General features: G+C 39.3%; 1 protein-coding gene across 1 annotated transcript; it reads right to left on the bottom strand.

Moving 5' to 3' along the window:
* Nucleotides 1–1358: 1358 nt before the first annotated feature.
* Nucleotides 1359–18154, bottom strand: LOC144661594 (programmed cell death 6-interacting protein-like). The gene is made up of 17 exons (XM_078522399.1): nucleotides 17863–18154; nucleotides 13303–13357; nucleotides 12908–12974; nucleotides 12322–12449; nucleotides 11770–11923; nucleotides 10340–10449; nucleotides 9770–9886; nucleotides 9439–9498; nucleotides 8706–8992; nucleotides 7337–7514; nucleotides 6366–6587; nucleotides 5440–5602; nucleotides 4789–4940; nucleotides 3815–3949; nucleotides 3618–3712; nucleotides 3385–3458; nucleotides 1359–2969 (listed from the first exon to the last, which is right to left on the bottom strand). The coding sequence occupies exons 1-17, from the start codon at nucleotides 18063–18065 to the stop codon at nucleotides 2590–2592; spliced, it is 2580 nt and encodes an 859-aa protein (XP_078378525.1). The 5' UTR covers nucleotides 18066–18154; the 3' UTR covers nucleotides 1359–2589.
* Nucleotides 18155–19141: the final 987 nt, after the last annotated feature.

Genomic DNA, 19141 nt, shown 5'->3' with positions numbered 1-19141 from the left:
AAATTTAAGAGGAGATATGTGAAATTTGACATTCACTAGGTGCCCAGGGGTGGGGAATTCAACTCTGGATTCCGAAAAATTTCAAATTCCCCTAGAGTTGCCCCCCCCTTCCCCCCATTCTGGGGCAAACCATTGATAGGTGCATAAAAAGAGTCAAAGACAAACAATCTTCGTTATAAAACGGTTTTTTATTTGATATTAAGAATGTTAGTTTCTGGGAAACAGCAATACAAACAATTCCAGTACACCTATTAGAAGACAGAAGAAATACCAACAAGACAGCTACATTGTCGGTATGTTGTGCCGATCACAGATATATAAACCAAGCCAGCTGATCGGCAGACAGAACATTAACTTGTGTTTTTACTAACATCTAACTACTTTTACCATTTAAAAGTCCCATAGCTATAAGCTATCGTGTGAAGAAAATTTCTATCAGTGATCAAGTTTTATTTTCTCTTTAATGCTTTGCAATACATTTAATAAGACAGGTCATAGGGATGAAGTTCTTGATCATCTCAGGTCAAAGTCTTGGCTTGAACTTAAATTATCCCAAAAATTATTATAGAAAATGTATCAACAAAAAAATTAACACAAATTATTAACAAAAAAAATTAAAATTCACGAAATTTTCGCAACATCCAATTTTCCGCGTTTTTTAGAATCGCGAAAAATCGATGATCGGAAAAAAAATCACATACTTTATTTAATAAAAGAAACGTTCATGTCCTTATGTGAACGAAGTTCAGGTTCTATACATAAAAAGGACGGCATTTAACAGGGTCTTAGGTAAATAAGCTCATCGGAGTCTGGGCATCATTCAGCCATATCGTTATTATCAATTATACCTTCACAGCTCAGTGCTTCGATGAAATATCTCTTATTCTGATGATTTCTCCGCAATGCACATGGAATGCACTGAGTTTACGCTCACAACAGGAATGCTAACATTTTTTGCGCGTCATCAGTATGGAATTTTCGACAAAGCCTCTGATGCAAATGTACTGAGATTTTGTATCCGAGGAGTGCGAAAATATGTTTTTAGTCTTACACGTAATGCACCTATCAATGGTCTTCCCAGGATGGGGGGGGGGGGGGGGGGCGGGCAACCCACGGGAATTTGACATCGTAAGTTCTCCCAGGGTAGGGATTTTGACATCTAAAATGGTCTGCTAGGTTTAAAATTTAAGAGGAGATATGTGAAATTTGACATTCACTAGGTGCCCAGGGGTGGGGAATTCAACTCTGGATTCCGAAAAATTTCAAATTCCCCTAGGGTTGCCCCCCCCCCCCCTTCCCCCATTCTGGGGCAAACCATTGATAGGTGCATAAAAAGAGTCAAAGACAAACAATCTTCGTTATAAAACGGTTTTTTATTTGATATTAAGAATGTTAGTTTCTGGGAAACAGCAATACAAACAATTCCAGTACACCTATTAGAAGACAGAAGAAATACCAACAAGACAGCTACATTGTCGGTATGTTGTGCCGATCACAGATATATAAACCAAGCCAGCTGATCGGCAGACAGAACATTAACTTGTGTTTTTACTAACATCTAACTACTTTTACCATTTAAAAGTCCCATAGCTATAAGCTATCGTGTGAAGAAAATTTCTATCAGTGATCAAGTTTTATTTTCTCTTTAATGCTTTGCAATACATTTAATAAGACAGGTCATAGGGATGAAGTTCTTGATCATCTCAGGTCAAAGTCTTGGCTTGAACTTAAATTATCCCAAAAATTATTATAGAAAATGTATCAACAAAAAAATTAACACAAATTATTAACAAAAAAAATTAAAATTCACGAAATTTTCGCAACATCCAATTTTCCGCGTTTTTTAGAATCGCGAAAAATCGATGATCGGAAAAAAATCACATACTTTATTTAATAAAAGAAACGTTCATGTCCTTATGTGAACGAAGTTCAGGTTCTATACATAAAAAGGACGGCATTTAACAGGGTCTTAGGTAAATCAAGACGATGTCAGTGTTTCACAAAAATCAGATGTACATAAAACAGCTGATCAACAGTTGACGCTATTTGTAACATTGCCAGGTAACGATTTTCATTATTTGACAAACACTGCCCACCAATATTTGAACAAAAAAGCATCGATTGGTGTATGTCTACCAGGAATTTTGTGCGACATAGCTAACACATATAATGCTAATACTACCACTAGAACACAAATTTGCCATTTTACATTTTTCCAATTTCTTTTAACTAGTTTAAAGATGCATTATATCGTTTAAAAGCAAATTTAAATTAATGATATATCACCTACAAAGTCTACGGCATTCCATCGCGAGTTTTACAAACGCGTTTAATAGCCTGCGCAATGCCGACTATTGGTCAACTTTAAGGTTGGGCTATATCTGAGCTATGAGCTTGTTTTATACATTTTTCACGTCCTTGTCTAACGTTCAGAAATCAATTTGAAATAAGATCTATATACTGCTAGTAGTCTTATTGCCTAGTCCAGTACCTAAAATGTCCCTTCTGCACCCCTAAGGGTCAATCCCTCGTCTAGGGTGGAGACGGGGAACTTCAGGTTCTAGACAAGTCGGAAATTTCTCAAATGATCTAACGGGGTGGATAATACCCCCCTGGTGGAGGTTGTTGCCCAGGTGGTGGTTGTTGCCCCTGAGGGGGGTAGCCTTGAGGCATTCCATATGGACCACCGTAGTAATAACCAAGGGGTAGGGGTGGTGCATATCCAGAGTACCCTCCTGGAGGTGCATAACTCCCGTATTGATAAGGGTTGTATCCAGGCGGAGGCATCGGTTGGTACTGTTGGGCGGGGTACGGTTGAGGAGCCCCGGACGGAGGAGCAGTCGGAGGTGCGCCAGGGGCAGCACCGCGGGGTGCCGCGGGTGCAGCGGGTGCACGGCGGGGCGCAGGTATTGGTTGCTGCTGTGGCTGGGTAGCTGGAGGCGGAGGTCGACCAGGAGGTGCTCGCGCACCTGAAATGAAACAGAAAAACATTGCAATCAAGAAATGAAGTCATTCGATTGTTCTACTCTTAATCATGAAGTACAAAGTGGTTCTAACTTTAAGTTTGTGGCTGAAACTCTAGCGCGTGACTATTAAAATGAAATCTACAGGAGAATCCATTTCTCGAGCCTCTAAAAAAAACAAAACTGGTTCCAGAAATTGGGAGTACGAGAAATCGAAGGGGGGGGGGGGGGGGGGGGGGTTAACATACAGTGTTTGACCGAGTGAAGCAAAACGAATGGAAACAGCTTTTTGGTTCGAGTTATCGGAAGGTTCGAGAATGTTAGGGTTCAAGAAATTGGGGTTGCATTGAAAAGGGTTTTGGTCATTGCGTCTTACGCTTGTTTCCTGTAACCCCTATAGAGTAGAGTACTGCTTACTGACCTGGTGGTTGATGATGTGGTGGTGCTTGAGGAGTTGGTTCTGCCGGCTGGTTGGCTATCGTCTTCTGAAGATCTCTGCAATGAGAATGACGGTTAAATTATAGTTTGTTTTTCGACAGACCAAGACCTAGTGGCTGATTGATCAACACTAGCATTTAATTCCGGTTTCCTTATTGTGAGTACGAGTATAACTGAACATTTTAACCTGAGATTACCAAGTGACCAAAACATTACCTGGACAGCTCCTCACGCTCTGTTTTGCGAGCGAAAATAAGATCGCTGGCTTTTTGCTGGTAGCGAATCAGGATCGGAGTGAAATCATTGTAGAACTAAAACAGAAAAAAACAAGGGATCATTATTTGCAACTTGTTTCATCCGAGCGTGAAAAAACATGAACTCAGTAGCGTGACACAGTCTCAGTCGCGTCGTACCTTAGTTCCTTCCTGTAGATTACCAATGAGCTCCATGTAAATGTCATAAGCTGTCGCCAGATCTTTCAGCATGCTTTCACGTTCAGTTGCTGCCTGACCGGACTGTTTTTCTTTGACGAATTTATCATTTGCAGCCTGAAATTATAAAACGGAGGAAAACATTACAACAAAAACAAACAAAAGCGAGAAACTTTTGAGTTGTACAGTAAAAACCCTCGAGTAAGAGGCTATTTTTTTAGGTTAGCCTAGTTCTTATAAAAATGGTAATGAGAAATTTAGGTTATTCAGATTCTTAATAGGTTCTTATTTTCCAATAATGCCAATAATACTTTTCGTGGTATTCGGCCTATTCCTTGTATAAAATTTGCAAACCATTTTAAGTGCATATGTAAAAATGAAGCACTAATCATTTAGAATATGACAATTTATACCATGCCATAGAAAATACAGCCAATCAGAATACAGGAAAGCCGTTGTAGATTCGACGGTATTCAACCCAACCTTTCCATCGTGCGCTGCGATCTTATTTTCGATGAAATTTAGTCAGCGTATTTTCTATGGCATGGTATAAAATAGTTACACAACACTTTCTCGTGGTATACTATGGAATATCCCACTTGTTACTTGTATTTTCTTCGTACACACACTCGTCTAAAGGCTCGTGTGTATACCGAGAAAATACAAGTGACTCCTGGGATATTCCATAGTATACCACTCGAAAGCGTTGCATAACTGGTATATATACATGCACAGTAATACTTTGTCCAAACCTATTTCCCAAAAGTAAACATTTTTAAGCAATTTTAGACATTAAGAACCTGTTTCCAAATTTGAGGCATAATAGATTCTTATAAAAATGGGGTCTAATTTCCAAATTTTAGCCTAACAGGTTCTTCTTAGCAGGAGGAGCAAGTTATTAAAGGTTCGAGTTACCGGGTTTCAACTGTATCTCAACAAGATGCAATTTTACATACCTGAACTGCAGCGAGAATCTTCTCTTGCCTCGCAATGCTCTCAGTAACACTTTCTTTCAGCGAGTCAAACCCTGCGCTCAGGTTAGAACTAATTATTCCCTCAACATCCGGGATAGTACCATCGGCAGCAAGAGCGCTGAGAAACTTTACGGCTACAAAAAGACAGAACACATTCTGAATTAGCACGTGATAGAAGAACTTCTTGGTGGTTTTAGCTCTCAAACTATTCATTTCACAACATACAGGTACATGAATAGTATGGTAGGCGGACATCCTGATATATTTTAGCTCAGAGGACTCCTTACCAGTTTGTATCCAATTAACCCCCTATTGTAATATCTTGATCGCAAATCTCAATTGTTTTATCATTTTCAGATGCAATGTTTTTTCTTGTGTTTGTTTCCTTTTTTAAAATTTCCTCTCTTTATAATTACTGATAAACGTACACGGTCCTTCGTTTTTGTCCATTTTATTGTAATTTTTTTTCGATGTACGTACCAATATACTGCATAAGGATATTTCTTTTTCCCCGTCAACTGTGATTATCCAAAAGAGTGGCATTTCATTATTTGATGATTTTTCAACCCTTCAGCCTTATCTTTCCAATCCATGTAGATAACTATTATCACCCCCGTATCTTGCCCTACTCACCCATATCGTCCTGTTGTACTTTCAAGTCCTGTTCCATGGCGTCTCTTTCAGCCTTGATGGTGTCAACTTGTTCCATCAGTTTTCTCAGTTCCTGAACAGCGGGACTGGAGGATGATGACGATGAAGCAGCTCCAACTTTAGGAATGGCTGCCGTCAACTCCGCCTGTAAAAGGTACAGTGTAGGATAAATATGTTTCAGTCCTATGAATTGGAAAAGCTTGACAGGTCATCAGAATCAAAGCTGTGCTCTAGCAGAGCCCGGGTGCCACAGGCGACCTACTTTTGTCTTTGGGCGACTTGTATAACTTTGCTATCATAGAATCTTTTAAGAGCTGGGCACCCAAGATTTCTTACATAGAGCTCCTGGCACCCTGCAATTATTCTAAGAGCACAGCTTTGAGAATCGGCGTTTGCCTCTTCCTTCTTTAGAATGAAGTAGATAGAAGCATTGCCTCCCCCCCCCCCCCCCCCCCCCCCCCCCCCCCCCCCCACGGAAGGGGTGCTACTCTTTCGCAAGTTACTCCATAACATCATTTTTGCCTGGTTCGCATTTGTTAAATACCAGTACAAAAAATTAATCTCTGGGGCCCCATTTTCAAAAATGCCCAATAGCTCTTTACAATTTGGAAACTCGATACCGTTGGGTGGAGAGAGACACTCCCGGAAAAAAGTAATAGTGGAGCCGCAGTTATTCGGACACTTCAGAACTTCAGAAAGTTTTAACCAGCAGAAACCATTCTAGAGACACTACACGATTCTCTGACTGTTACGTTTTGTCATCTATCAGAATATAATTTTTCAACTCGAAATTGAGACATTTTTTCAGCAAGGGACATTTGAGCGCACAAGAAAGGCAAGGTTTCTCGGCGGTACTAAACGGACGGAACAATCTTATTTCTGCTTCTGGCATGGTCGATTTTCCTTACCTCTCCTTTACTTAACAGATCCATGTTGCGTCGATGTTTGTTGTATTTCTCTCGCACAACAGCATCAGCTCGCGTGGCATTCTCCATAATGGCACGATATTTGTTAGCTTCTTCTCTGAGCTGAGCAGTAAGCTCTGCTGAAGGTTTTGGTGTCCATTTGGCTTGGAAGCGATCTCTCATCTGTGTGTCTTGACGCTCTTCCTCGTCCATCATTCGTGTTGCCTGAGAACAGCAAAATTTCCTTCATTAAAAGGGTCTCTTTATCTTTTTTTAACACGATTAGACAAGAGAAAGCACAGCAATAATGGTGGAACAGTTTTCTGCAAATGACAGGAACCCATTAGGAAGTGAGGATAATTAACGATTGCGAGGATGGAAATGGATTACGAAATGGACAAATTAAAAAAAAAACGAGAGAAAATTTTGGTAAGAAAAGTTCAATTTCCTGCATTTCGAGCAGTTTTTAGCAAAAATGCGTGACAGGAGCCATTTATTTGAGCCACATCACGGAGAGCGAATCTTGCGTGTTCTAGTTCGTCGTTCACAATCCGCCTGAATCTTTCGCAATCTAAACCATCCCTCATCCTGGATGAATAGATGAATAGAACCCGTTCGTGACCATTTTTTGTAAACAAGCGGGCCTACAGACAGATAAACCCCACTAAATTCACTGCATTTAGTGGGTTTCTTGTCTGGTTTTGATTCGTTTGTGATTTTGGTTTTCAATAAGGTCTTTTATTCTAAAAAGTTAAAAATAATTCAAGATGCTCGTTTCTAAATGGGCACGCGAAAAAAAAAAAATTCAGTAGTAGTGAACAATAAATACAGTAGAGTGTTTTCGTCTCAGAACTATCGGCTGATAGATGCCCCTTCCGCGGGGCAATTATCAGCCGATAGTTCCTCGACATAAACACTATTGTTTAATAAGAAAAAAGTTTGCTACAGTAATTTTTCGAGCTCGCCTTTCTTACCTCGTCCAGGATTTCTCTATTTCTCTGAAGAAGTTCTGGTAAGTCCTGCATTAATACATCGATGGCATTCAAACCTCCTTTCTCGTTCACCGCCGCAGATTTGTCCAACACGGACTTAGGAATTGTCTGTCCTGACAAGTCTTCAATGGCTGCTGGCAAGTTCAGCGACGCAAGAACACTGTTTTAAGACAAAAGGCGCCAAGATGAGAATATTTTATTACATGAAATTTTCGCGACACGTTAATTTCGCGAATTTCGCGATTCCAAAAAAATCGCGAAATTAAAATGACGCGAACAATAAGTGTCGCGAACATAACATGACGCGAAAATTAAGTGACTCACATTATGTCAACAGTCAATGAAGAACAAGTTTAGTACCACTGAAGGAAGGAATTTTCAATGCGTATGATGTTGTCGTCACAATTGACTCTAGAACGATAACTCATACACGTACAAGTATAAACCTTCTTGTAGACATTGTGAGAATTAAACTGCTCTGTTGTTGCTACTGCCGAGATTTAGTCCGGCCCTTGCATTTTTGTAAATTTCGACATTATTGTTTCTTTGATGAAGTCGTTTTATTTAATTAGAAGCATGTTAAATAATATTGCCAAGGGAATGTAAATTGTATCTTACTCAAAAACGCGAAATTAAAGTGATTCAAAATACAAAATTTTCGAAAAATCACGAAATTTAAGTGTCGCGAAATATGCGCACCTAAAAATCGCGAAATTAACGTGTCGCGAAAATTTCATGTAATAAGGCACCAGATTCACAAGGTGCAGTTGGTACCACAACGGTAAAATTTAAATGCGAATTTGTCGAGTGTCTCCATTTTTGTCTGTTTTTCAATCCAAGAGTCCAACCTCGTAGTGTACTGTAGTGTTAACTTGATCAGTTGATAAAACTCAGGTGTGTTACGTCTTACAATAACATTCACATGAAAGCTACTGAGCAGCCCTTTTATGTGGCTCTGTTCATTTTGCTCTTCAAGATAGTTCTAGCTTTACAGTTTGTGGATGCAACCCTTGTGTGTGGGGTTTCAAATGGACGTTGTACACTGTGAAACCCTAGTGTGTGACCCCCCCCCCCCCCCGGGGTGTGTGACCACTGAAATGAAAGCTACTGAACAGTACATTTATGTGGTACTGTTTATTATGCTGTGCAAGGTGCTTCTGACTTTAAAGTCTGTGGATAAAACCCTTGTGTGTAACCATTCAAATGAAAGCTATTCGGAGCAGTAGCTTCACGTGGCACTGTTTACCTTGTACAAGGAGCTTAACTATCAAGTCTGTTGATGAAACCGAAGTGTGTGATGATTGAAATAAACGCTGCATGTTTTACGCTATTTTGTGAATTTCCAACAAACCTGTTCATTAACTGGGTTCCTTCCCGAAGACGGCCAACTTCAAAATTGATTATTTCTCCTTTGCGGGATTCGTACGCTTGCAGAGCATTGTGGACCGCCATGGGCACCAACTTGGAAAACAGGTCTACAAAATTGGACGAGGCCGGTTTGGACAGCGGTAAGGACTTGGCAAGAGCCGCGCGTCCTATAGGCGCCAGGGAATCTATATCTGGCATTCTGTCATGATAAATAAATTCGTTGTCTTTTTTAAGCTCTGCTGCCTCTCGCTGGATCCTTCCCTGCCACGTCTGAACAAGTAAGAAGAATATATAACAGTTAATTTACCGGAGTCTCGTAAAGGTTCCGAACCTTTAAAAACACGAAGAGCACTATTTTGGGACTAATCCACTTATCATTTGCTGTTGTTGTTGTTGGCGATAACTGTCAATTTTCCTTATTTTTTAGGTCAACTATAGTTGGTGAAAACGCGGTGATTAAGGAACTTTATTTGCCCCTTTTGACAGCTTCACTTTCATCGCTAAAAGCACTACAAATCTAAGGTTAAGTTGCGGAGGTTGCACTACCATTTTATTCAATATGTTTAGAAAGGTACCTACTGAATGCCGCCAAGGGAAGGCCTTTTTTTCAACATTACCTCATTAAGATTAAAATCGACAATATTAATGGGGAGCAAAAGATCCCACCTCACATCTTTTGTTTAGGTTGTTAAAGATGTGGAAGCATTCAGCTTTACCTTGAAGTCAATGAGTCCCATGCTCTGTTTTACAGCATTGCCCATCAGCTGCTCTGCTTGCTGAAAATACATCAGAGAGACTCTGTGAGTACATGTATCTTAAAGAACAGAACAGCAAAACAAGATACGCATCAAAGACTATAAAATTTGCAATATACAATTACAATGTTAGTTTATGCCCACGTTCGCGAATTGCCATTTAATATATTCCAAAATTGCCAGTTGAGCAAATTCTTGTGAAAACCAAAAGTAAATGACAGTGGTAACTTCCTTGAGAGCATTGCTATATTTCAGTGTCTAAACACTGTGTTATCAAGCCTAGAAATCTCACCTTAAACCTCGTCACACCCTCGCCATAAGCTCCTTTATCCTTGGCGACACGAGCCTGATGATATTCGGCTATTGCTTTGAAGAAATCTGATTTGGCCAACAGAATTGTGATCCACTCCTGACAACAAAATAAAAAGGAACAAACGTTTTGGCAGAGATTCAGTTGCAGTTCTAAATAATTACTCATTCTCCACCATATGCAGCAAGACATCAAAAAACCTCTTGAGTGTTTCTAACTGTAGGTAAGGCAACAAAAGTGTGTAAAAAAGACTTCTTAACACCTCTACACAATTAGTGTAGATAACACATTTTTATTAGAAATTGTTTCCACTGCTGCATCCCAAGCGCCTTGAATTATTTCCCAAAAAAAATTATCCACAGATGACCAAGAGTGAAGACTGCCAAACTACTTAAGTTCATAAAGTGCAAGTTGATCAACTTGAATGCAAAAATGTCTGACTGACCCCATCCACCCCAACCCACTCCCCACGCTACCATCCACACACTGACGTAACCAGACAGCAAAAAGTACATTGCTACACTATACAAGCAGTTTTGTATCAATTGTTACCTTCTCCAATACTTGTTTTAATGATTGTACTTGTGCAGAACTGTATGCACTTTTGTAATAATCTGCTGCCTGGGCAGCAACCTTTGCAATCACTGCATCCTTCATTTTATCTAAAAAAAGACAGATATTTGGGGGGGAATGTTAACTGTTAATTCCACACAACATGACAAGCACCCTGCGTGCAGAGCCTCTTTTAACTTCCCTGCGGTTGAGATTTGGGAAGTAGAAAGAGGCTCTGCATGATTCGTGTCATTTCTTTGAATCGCCACAGCCCTAAAGTTTGGGCTGGTCAGCCCGGATTAAACTGGTTTTTGCTGTGCGGGCATTAATTTTTTGGAAAAACTGATGGTCAAGACGGAGCCCACAGTACGCTCTGGAAAGCACTAGAGCTGACAATTGCTTTCGCCATCACCTACCGTTTGTGTGCGCGTGCAGCTTGTGGATCATTTAAGATCTCGTTTTTTCCGCAAACTGAGAAGAAATTTTACGATTAAAATCGCACATCTCTACCATAAAGTCACTAATACGACCTCGAGCGGTGCTTGACGAGTTTTTACTGAAGGAATTCAGACGCTCTTTGATGAAAAGAACTTGTAAAACAAACACTTTGTTCACGCTGTCGTGTGCGATCCGTCACGCTATTCCGCGCGGGCATGCCAAGATTAATTCGTCCTCGCGCAAGCCCACACAAGCTTAACGCGCAAGCATCGCGTAAACCTCACGCATGCTCAACAAAGATGTGACACGATTCTTGCAGAGCCCTTTCTTCTCAAGTATATCAGTGGAAAAGAAAGGGCTCTGCTCGCAGGGTGCATGACAAGTTAAGTGAGCTTGGTTTCAGAATCCATTAATTTACATTTCACTGACAACAAACTGTATTCCTAAAGTCTCTTTGAACCCCACAAAATTCCTATGAACCCTTTTTCCCAGGGAGGGGGGGGGAAGGGGGCACTCCCACATATGGGCTATGTAAGTATGTGCCGCTGTGAACGGTATGGTTTTCAAGCAGTTTAAATAGGGATAGGGTATAGAAATCAGCAAGTTTTGGTCTAGTACAGGGTATCATTTGCCTGGAAACTGATCAGTAGTATGAGGAATTAAGTCTAAACTAGGAATAGAAACTTGGAAGAGAAAGAGGCTTTCCTAAACGTAAATAAAATCATCATGGCAACGTTGTTGACAGATGGTTTTCTATTAAAAACACTAATAGTAAGTAATTAATTTCTTTAAAAAAAAAAAAAGCAAGTCTGGGATACTGTAGGGTAGGGACTTCCAGTGTCAAGTCTAGTATAGGGTTGCAAAATCAGCTTAACATGGTCTAGTATAGGGTAAGGGTTTTAGAGTCCCAGTGGTACGCCCCCACCCAAAAATATACAGAGTACACCCCACAGGCCCCATTACTCAAGCCCTATTTTTCAATTTCCCGGTACCTTGCTCTGTTTTGGTCCAGATGCTCTCTTGTCCTTGTGCTAACATAATAGCTGCTAGCACTGTCAGCATCTCCACAGACAGGTCAGGTGTTGGTACCAGGTGCAGCTGGGGAAACACTGTATCCTTCAGTTGTTGGAAAGCACCACTAGCAGACTGTTGAGAAATAGAATCTGAATTAAGCATCATAAGCCTGTCTTCACATACAGTACCCCTCAAAAGTAAAATGACAGTCTCGACTTGATCCCTGAAACTCAATCCTCCCGTCCCAAAGTTCGAGTGCCTCGAATTTTGAGATGCGAGGATCAAGTTTCAAGTTTTGAGAATCAAGTCTTGAGGATTGAGAAACTGAAAAAGGCATCACATACATCAAATGTAAAATCCTCCATGTCAGCCTTTTCCTAATGTAGACATCACAAAAAAACTGGGGGAGGGCGTACTAAAAAAATGTCCAACTTCTCCTTTGCATGGGAGGTGTGGTGTCCTGGATACCGCACTGAGCAGTCTGGGTTCAAGCCCTGGCATAAAGGTAACTAATCTTTAATAATGTTTACCTGAAACATTTTTGCTGCAGTTTTTAATCCCTCGTCTGACTGCAAATTCTGAGTTGCAGCAATCTGTCCTTGTAAAACTCCAATATTAAACAACAAACACAGTCGCTCATACTGGAGACTTGACATGGCTAAGGAAAATGGAAAGAAAAGAGACTTATTAACTTCAAATTATGAATTGTCCAAACAAATATAATAATGTTACTAGCCTCTAGTAAGATAAACATTTAACAATTATTCCATGAGCGTGCATTGGATATGTGATGGTAGACAGTCAACAAGGCTATCTACCATCTTTACTACATGTATCTCATATCCAAAAAGTGCAAGTGGAAGAACACCCAAACACCCAACGAATTGCAAAATTTGAGTCACCGGCTGTTCTCGCTGATGCAAACACCTACCATATTTTTGTGGGCCATGGTATATGAACTCATATACCATGGCCTGTTAACCCATCAAAACTCAGAAATTGCAATATACCATGGCTAGTTTTTTTAAAAATATCTCAGATTATAAGCTGGACTATTGATAAGTTTGACTAAAGAAGTTGTAGACTCTTGGTAAAGTTTGACAAAAAGCCACTTACAGCTCTTCCGATAACCAAACAAGGACCCTTTGTCAAATGCATCGTACCAAGTAAATGAGATTCTGATCTGTAACAGAATGCACAGAATGGTATTATGAAACAAATTTAAACACAATTGCAATCAAGTGCTTCATGCTTTCATGTAGTCAATATAAACAAGACTACTAAGTTTGTACACTGAATATTGAACTAAAAAATCAATTTATCAACAAAACTAATCTACGCAGTATGCACAAAATTTTATGTATGCTCAGAATTTTTTTTCTCAATTGAAAATCATATCCTTATCTTTAAACAATCAATTATTGGCCAGCAGTTATCAAATTCAAGACCAAACAAAATTAAACTTTGATCTACTTTTTAGCCAATCATAATTTGAGAGTTAGTAACCTTACCTGTGATTCTGATACTGGTAGTTTACCCTCCATTGCCTCCAACTGATCATAGTACCTGCCACAAAATTAGCAAACAAAGCTAAATATTTGTTTAATCATAAATAAATCAAAATACAGTGGAATTCTGATTTTTTAACCTATACATAGCTGTGAAATGCTATAACCCTGTAATCATTAAACATTGTTTCCTTGTGAATCAACATGGACCTTCAGATCAGTATGAGATCGAGTAGGAGTACCCGGAAGGGGGGGGGGGGGCACTCAAAAATGTTTTATGCCGAGAGGCTCCACCCCGAGGTCCAACCCCTCACCCTTTTACATACCATTTTGACAGAAAAAGCACCCTTTTTTTGTAATTATACCTTTTATAGAAAAAACGTACCCGTTTCATATACCTACACGACACGACATATACTTCAAACAGGTCGGTTTCTTGACAGTTTTATGTAGCGCTTACTACATTAAGACGATACAGCTATAAGTTGTGTCTAAAAAATCTACCCTTTTATATATAATACCTGAAGTCTGAAAAAGGTACCCCTTTCAGGCAGAGTGTCCCCGTATAGGCCATTATAGGGAGTTCCCCCCCCAAAACTGGAATGTGTTGAACTTCCGTCGGGAAAGTTGCCATTATGGTCTGCCAAACTTCAAACATTTGATGACCAATCATACCACACTTAATATCCAATAAGATCATGTTTGGCAGCACATGTTGAAACTTCAAGCTTAGATGCAAGCGACGGTAATCAAAATATAAGCACCAGGTTTAAAGAGTCGTACTTGTACTCCAATCTGAATTCGAAGGTCCCAAATGAAAGAACTTCAACTAGAGTAAGTTTTATTAAACATTACATTACATTAAAGGAGAAGTTCACTCCAGTGGAAGTAGCCCAAAACTTGACAACTGAACGCCGCCATCTTGGAGCTGGTAATGTATGCGTGACGTCAAAGAGCTCAGCCTGAAGTTTGGCGGGGAAATTTAAATACTCGAAACTCCTTATTTCTTTGTAGTGGCTTTTGTTTGTCAAAATGCCTGTTTGTGCAGCACCATTTTGCTCACACAGAGCTCCAAGAAATACAAAAAGAGGTGTTTATTTTCACCGTCTTCCGATATTTAAAAGAACAATTGCTCAAAAGCAGACACAAATATTTGTGTGTTCCGAAAACTATGTGGAAGGCTGCTTCAAAGTAGATCAGAGATGCAGTCTCCTGCGTGGAAATACCCACAAAAGATAGAAAAAGCCAGACGCAATATAAACAATTTTTAAGAAATCTCCTTCTGTAACTTCCTTCAAACGACATGCAAGTGAAAGGTGGCAAAAGAATAAGGAAAGAATGGAGGTTAGTCATTTTGCTTACCGTGTTTTCTCAAATCAAACACCTCCGGCGTTTATTTCAAACTTGGCGGGGTCCGGTGTTTATTAACTAAGTGCAATTTTCCGTAATTTTTTCAGTCCCAAGAACCACGATTTTTCTCGTCGTCCCGGCCGACAAACTGCTCTTGGGTCTCCGAGGATGATTTTTACGAAAGTAACAGTATTGCATACGGCACGTGCATGTTGCAATCAACATTTGTTACAAACCGAACTGCAGAACATAAACAACCAATGAGTCCATAAACAGCAATGTCGCCAACGTCCTCCGCAGTTATAAACGTTCACTGTTATAAACAACAGTGCGTCATGCAGGTCATGACAACACGAACGCGAACATTGCTGTTTCATTTTGTTTACAGCATCCATCCTAGTTATTTTACGCCAGACTTTCCTTGAACATTATAAAAAAATTACCAAAGAAGCAAACCGTACCAGTTTGTCGTAGCAGTGCTATTTTAGAGAATATATTTACTTGTTTGCTCGACCGCAAATAAACGCCGGGACCTCGATCAAACGTCCCCGGTGTTTATTTAAAAGTTAGCATTTTTGACCCGGCGTTAATTAATACGAAGCCGGAGTTTAATCGGCAGGGTCCGAAATTAAATTTTTTACATCGGCGCCACCTGGCGACCGGACCGAAAGTTTTAGTCGCCAGATGGCAACTTCTGGTCGCCAATGTTTTTCGATTGACTTTCCTTTTACACTTAAAAGACGAAACACTTGTTCTTCTTGTGTATTTTTGGCCATTCATATGCTCAAAAACAGCTTACTTATACCACAAAACAACGATGACAATCACTCAAAGAAATGCTGTACCCGCCTATAAGTAGAGTCTTAAAAAGTCTTCTTTATCGAATGTTAACTCTCTAACATTTAAACGGAAAATACTTTACAGTCTTATCCAAACATTCCGCTCTTTAATAATATAAAAAACATCATTTCCACCAACTTTCTGACATATTTCGACAGGTAGTTTTTCATTCAACACAGTGACAACAAGAACGTGTTGCGTTCGTGGAACGTCGTAGCTTAGTAGCCTGGCATGTAATTGGAAATAACTAAATCTTCCACAAAGTTTTTTGCATCTGTAGCCTTACCAGTTTCAAGTAAATGACGGAAATATTTCAGCGTGTCCGCGGACATGACATCGCCAGAATGAATATTCATTGCATGGACCATTGCATGCGAAAGAAAGCACATGTCTGGGCGCGCCCGCAATAGTGTCATGGGGAAAACCGCTGAGGAAAACAACATGGCGGCTTGCAATGTTCGAATCGTGTTGATCGCAGCTGTTGGCTGAGCTGTTGGGGAGTTTATACATTATGTAGCGAGAAATTTACTTCAGTGTTATCTCAAGGACATCACTAAGATAAAAAGTGAGTCAATAAATTGTTAAAAAACGGCTCCAAATTTTATTTTTAATCAATTTCTCTGAATACTCTTACAAAGCAACTTAGTCGCCAGTGGGCGATCAGTTGTGAAATTCTGGTCGCCAGCTCTCAATATTTAGTCGCATTGGCGACCAGGAAGGCGCAATTTCGGACCCTGATCGGTGACCCGCGTTTAATCGAGTAAATACGACGACGGCAAATAATTACAGCATGAACAAAAATTGACTTAAATTGGCAACAACACTTCTCAGAATAGAAATAACAAAACGGGCTAAGTTGTTAAAAATTTTGGATGCAATGACTGGGTTGTACATGTAAATAAATATAGAAGGAGAAAAAGACAGAGAAAAAGATACAAACAAGTAATAAGTTGAGTTAAAATTTTGCTTGATCTAAAATGAAATAATTCAAACATTTCTAGCTCAGTCAGTCAACTACAAAAATGACATAAAGTTCACTTTGGGAGTTGCGATCTTATATTTGATGAAGAAGAGTTTCTCTGGTTGATTAAAAGTCCTCCCTGAAATCAACTAAAACGTGAAATAACATAAACGCATCATTGGTTGGTATTGCGTCTGGCTCTTTCTTTTTTGTGTGTGGGTGTTTTCACGTAGGAGACTGTATCTGTGATCTTCTTCAAAGCAGTCTCCCGTATAGCTTTCGGAACACACAAATATTTGTGTTCGCTTTGGCAGTAATTTTTCGTCCCTACCCATTCTTATTGAGTAATTTTTCTTTTAGATATTGAAAGACGGCGAAAAGATTTTTGTATCTCATTTGTATTTTGACAAACAAACGCCACTACAAAGAAACAAGGAGTTTCGACTATTAAAATTTTCCCGCCAAACTTCAGGCTGAGCTCTTTGACGTCACGCATACATTACCAGGCTCCAAAATGGCGGCGTTCAGTTGTCAAGTTTTGGGCTACTTCAAAGAAAGATTTCGTAGGGTTATAGCGCACGTTGGAAGCTGAAATTTTGGTGAATAACATATCTTTGTATAAACTTTTTATTGGCGTAAAGAAAATAAGTGGCCATTCTGGAGTGAACTTCTCCTTTAAATAAGATCCTGGCTTGATATATATTATTTAAAATTACAAATTTTCGTCACTGATTAGCTTTGCATTTCTTTTAACATTAGTTCACAGAATTTTGTGGTGCATCAACATAACATCTCAATGATGCTCTTTTATTCTTGTGACACAATTTTTTCTAACATTACTTAATTGGGTAATAAACAGCCGTGACATCATAGCATTTGCATGACGTTGATTAGTGACACAATCGTGTGAAGAAACTCATCACAACTTAATCTGTGCAACTTTGGTACAAATACGAAAATATGTACATGCCTTTGTACATGACATGAAGAAAATTATATAACCTTACATACAAACTGTACCCTTCGATGCCTTTTTCTTCAAAAAAATGCCAAAACGGTTAAGGAATCAATGAATCTATATAAAAGTTAACTTCATCTTAGCGAGAATTTTTTTAAAAAAATCGACAATTAAAATTGCGATTTCGATTGTACAAGGAGTACCTTTCACATTGTCAATTAAAACTTTAAAAATAAAAGTGAAAAATAATTAATACACGGACAAAATTGCCCTGTATTTGGGTCGTATCCAAGATATTAAACCACAGAATATTTGTATTTTTTATGTGAGCTTACTTCATTCACAGCCTGTTACCGTCAGCTCAAGCAAATAAACTTCAAGCTTCAAATCGCTCGATATTTTGCGGTTTATTGCACGACAGAAACTCACTATAAAATACGTAAATTATCGTTACCTTAACATCGGCTCCAAAGCAGATTCGTGTTTGTCTAAGGTCTGCATAACAGCAGTATTTCTCAACTTTGCCAATTCAGAAATGGCGTCCTCATTCTCAGTGACGGCTTCAGGGGAAAATGTGTTCTTGATAAACTTCTCCAGCGGCTTTTTAAAGTCAACACCATCGGACCGCTTCAATGGAAGATTTATCCAACCTGCCATATTGTCTAAAACAGTTAATTTTGTTTAACATGCAGCTATATCCGCTCGATTTTTCCTTCCAAACGATCCTCGAGAGAGAAGAACTGGAAGTTATTTTTGGAAGTTTACAAGTTGTGCAAACCAGTCCCACTCGGCCACCGGTCTGCGGGCGCGGGCTCGCTGAATAAAACTAGCCCGAGGGGTATGGTATAGGTAAAACTTTGGCTCCTAACTCCTGAGATGTCATTCTGGCTATGGTTAATACTAGCATTTTCTACTAGAATGGATAAAAAAAAAAAAAAAAAAAAAAAAAAAAAAAAAAAAAAAAAAAAAAAAAAAAAAAAAAAAAAAAAAAAAAAAAAAAAAAAAAAAAAAAAAAAAAAAAAAAAAAAAAACCAAAAAAAAAAAACAAAAAGCCTACCTGAGATGTCATTCTGTATGAATCTTTAGAAGAATTTGCATGAAAAAATTACATTTTTTCCTCAGGTTGGCCTTTCCTGTAGTCTTCTGGCTCCAATTTCTTTTTCCAAGAATTTATCAGGCCGTAGGGAAAACATAAGGCAAAGCTTCCTCGCTCCCCGGTACATTATTCAGTAAGACATCGATTTATACGAACCTCTATATAACGAAGTCCTCTAATATAAAGAACCTCGATCTATAAGACGAGCGATGTTTTTCACCCCAGAAATAGTAAAATATATGGAAAAGAACCCTGATTTAACGAAAACTCGTTATGGCGAACATTTTTTACAAAACTAGTCTGGATGCAGGGGACCACACAACGAAGAAAACTGAAACTGCTTGGCTTGTCTGCTGCCGGATCTCTTGTTCAACAAATGCTCGTACCAGACGTCACTCTAAGTGCTAATAAAACCAGATTAATTGCGAGGCTGGTACAGCGGCCGGAGGGCAAGATTTATTGTGATTATAATACTGGCCCTTAAGAAGACTAGCTCTGCTAGTTTAAATCTTGGCCAATAAATCGTGCCCTCCTCAGCCGTTGTACCAGCCTTGCAATCAATCTGATTTTATGAACACTTTTTGCCAGTCCCTTGGCCCTTCGTTATATCCAGGATCCACTGCACAAATCGTTCCAA

The sequence above is a fragment of the Oculina patagonica genome, chromosome 7, assembly GCF_052425735.1.
Source record: "Oculina patagonica isolate OP01 chromosome 7, crgOcupat, whole genome shotgun sequence".
Taxonomy (NCBI): domain Eukaryota; kingdom Metazoa; phylum Cnidaria; class Anthozoa; order Scleractinia; family Oculinidae; genus Oculina; species Oculina patagonica.
Note: the sequence above shows the minus strand (reverse complement) of the source record. Positions and strands in the feature narration are given on the sequence as shown.

Excerpts from the sequence above, each read along its gene's own strand:
- LOC144661594 (XM_078522399.1), bottom strand. The coding sequence starts at position 18,065 with ATGGCAGGTTGGATAAATCTTCCATTGAAGCGGTCCGATGGTGTTGAC. Across the intron at positions 13,358-17,862 it reads GCTTTGGAGCCGATGTTAAG|GTACTATGATCAGTTGGAGG; the intron begins GTAACGATAATT and ends ATTTTGTGGCAG. Across the intron at positions 5,603-6,365 it reads ATCTGTTAAGTAAAGGAGAG|GCGGAGTTGACGGCAGCCAT; the intron begins GTAAGGAAAATC and ends TACCTTTTACAG.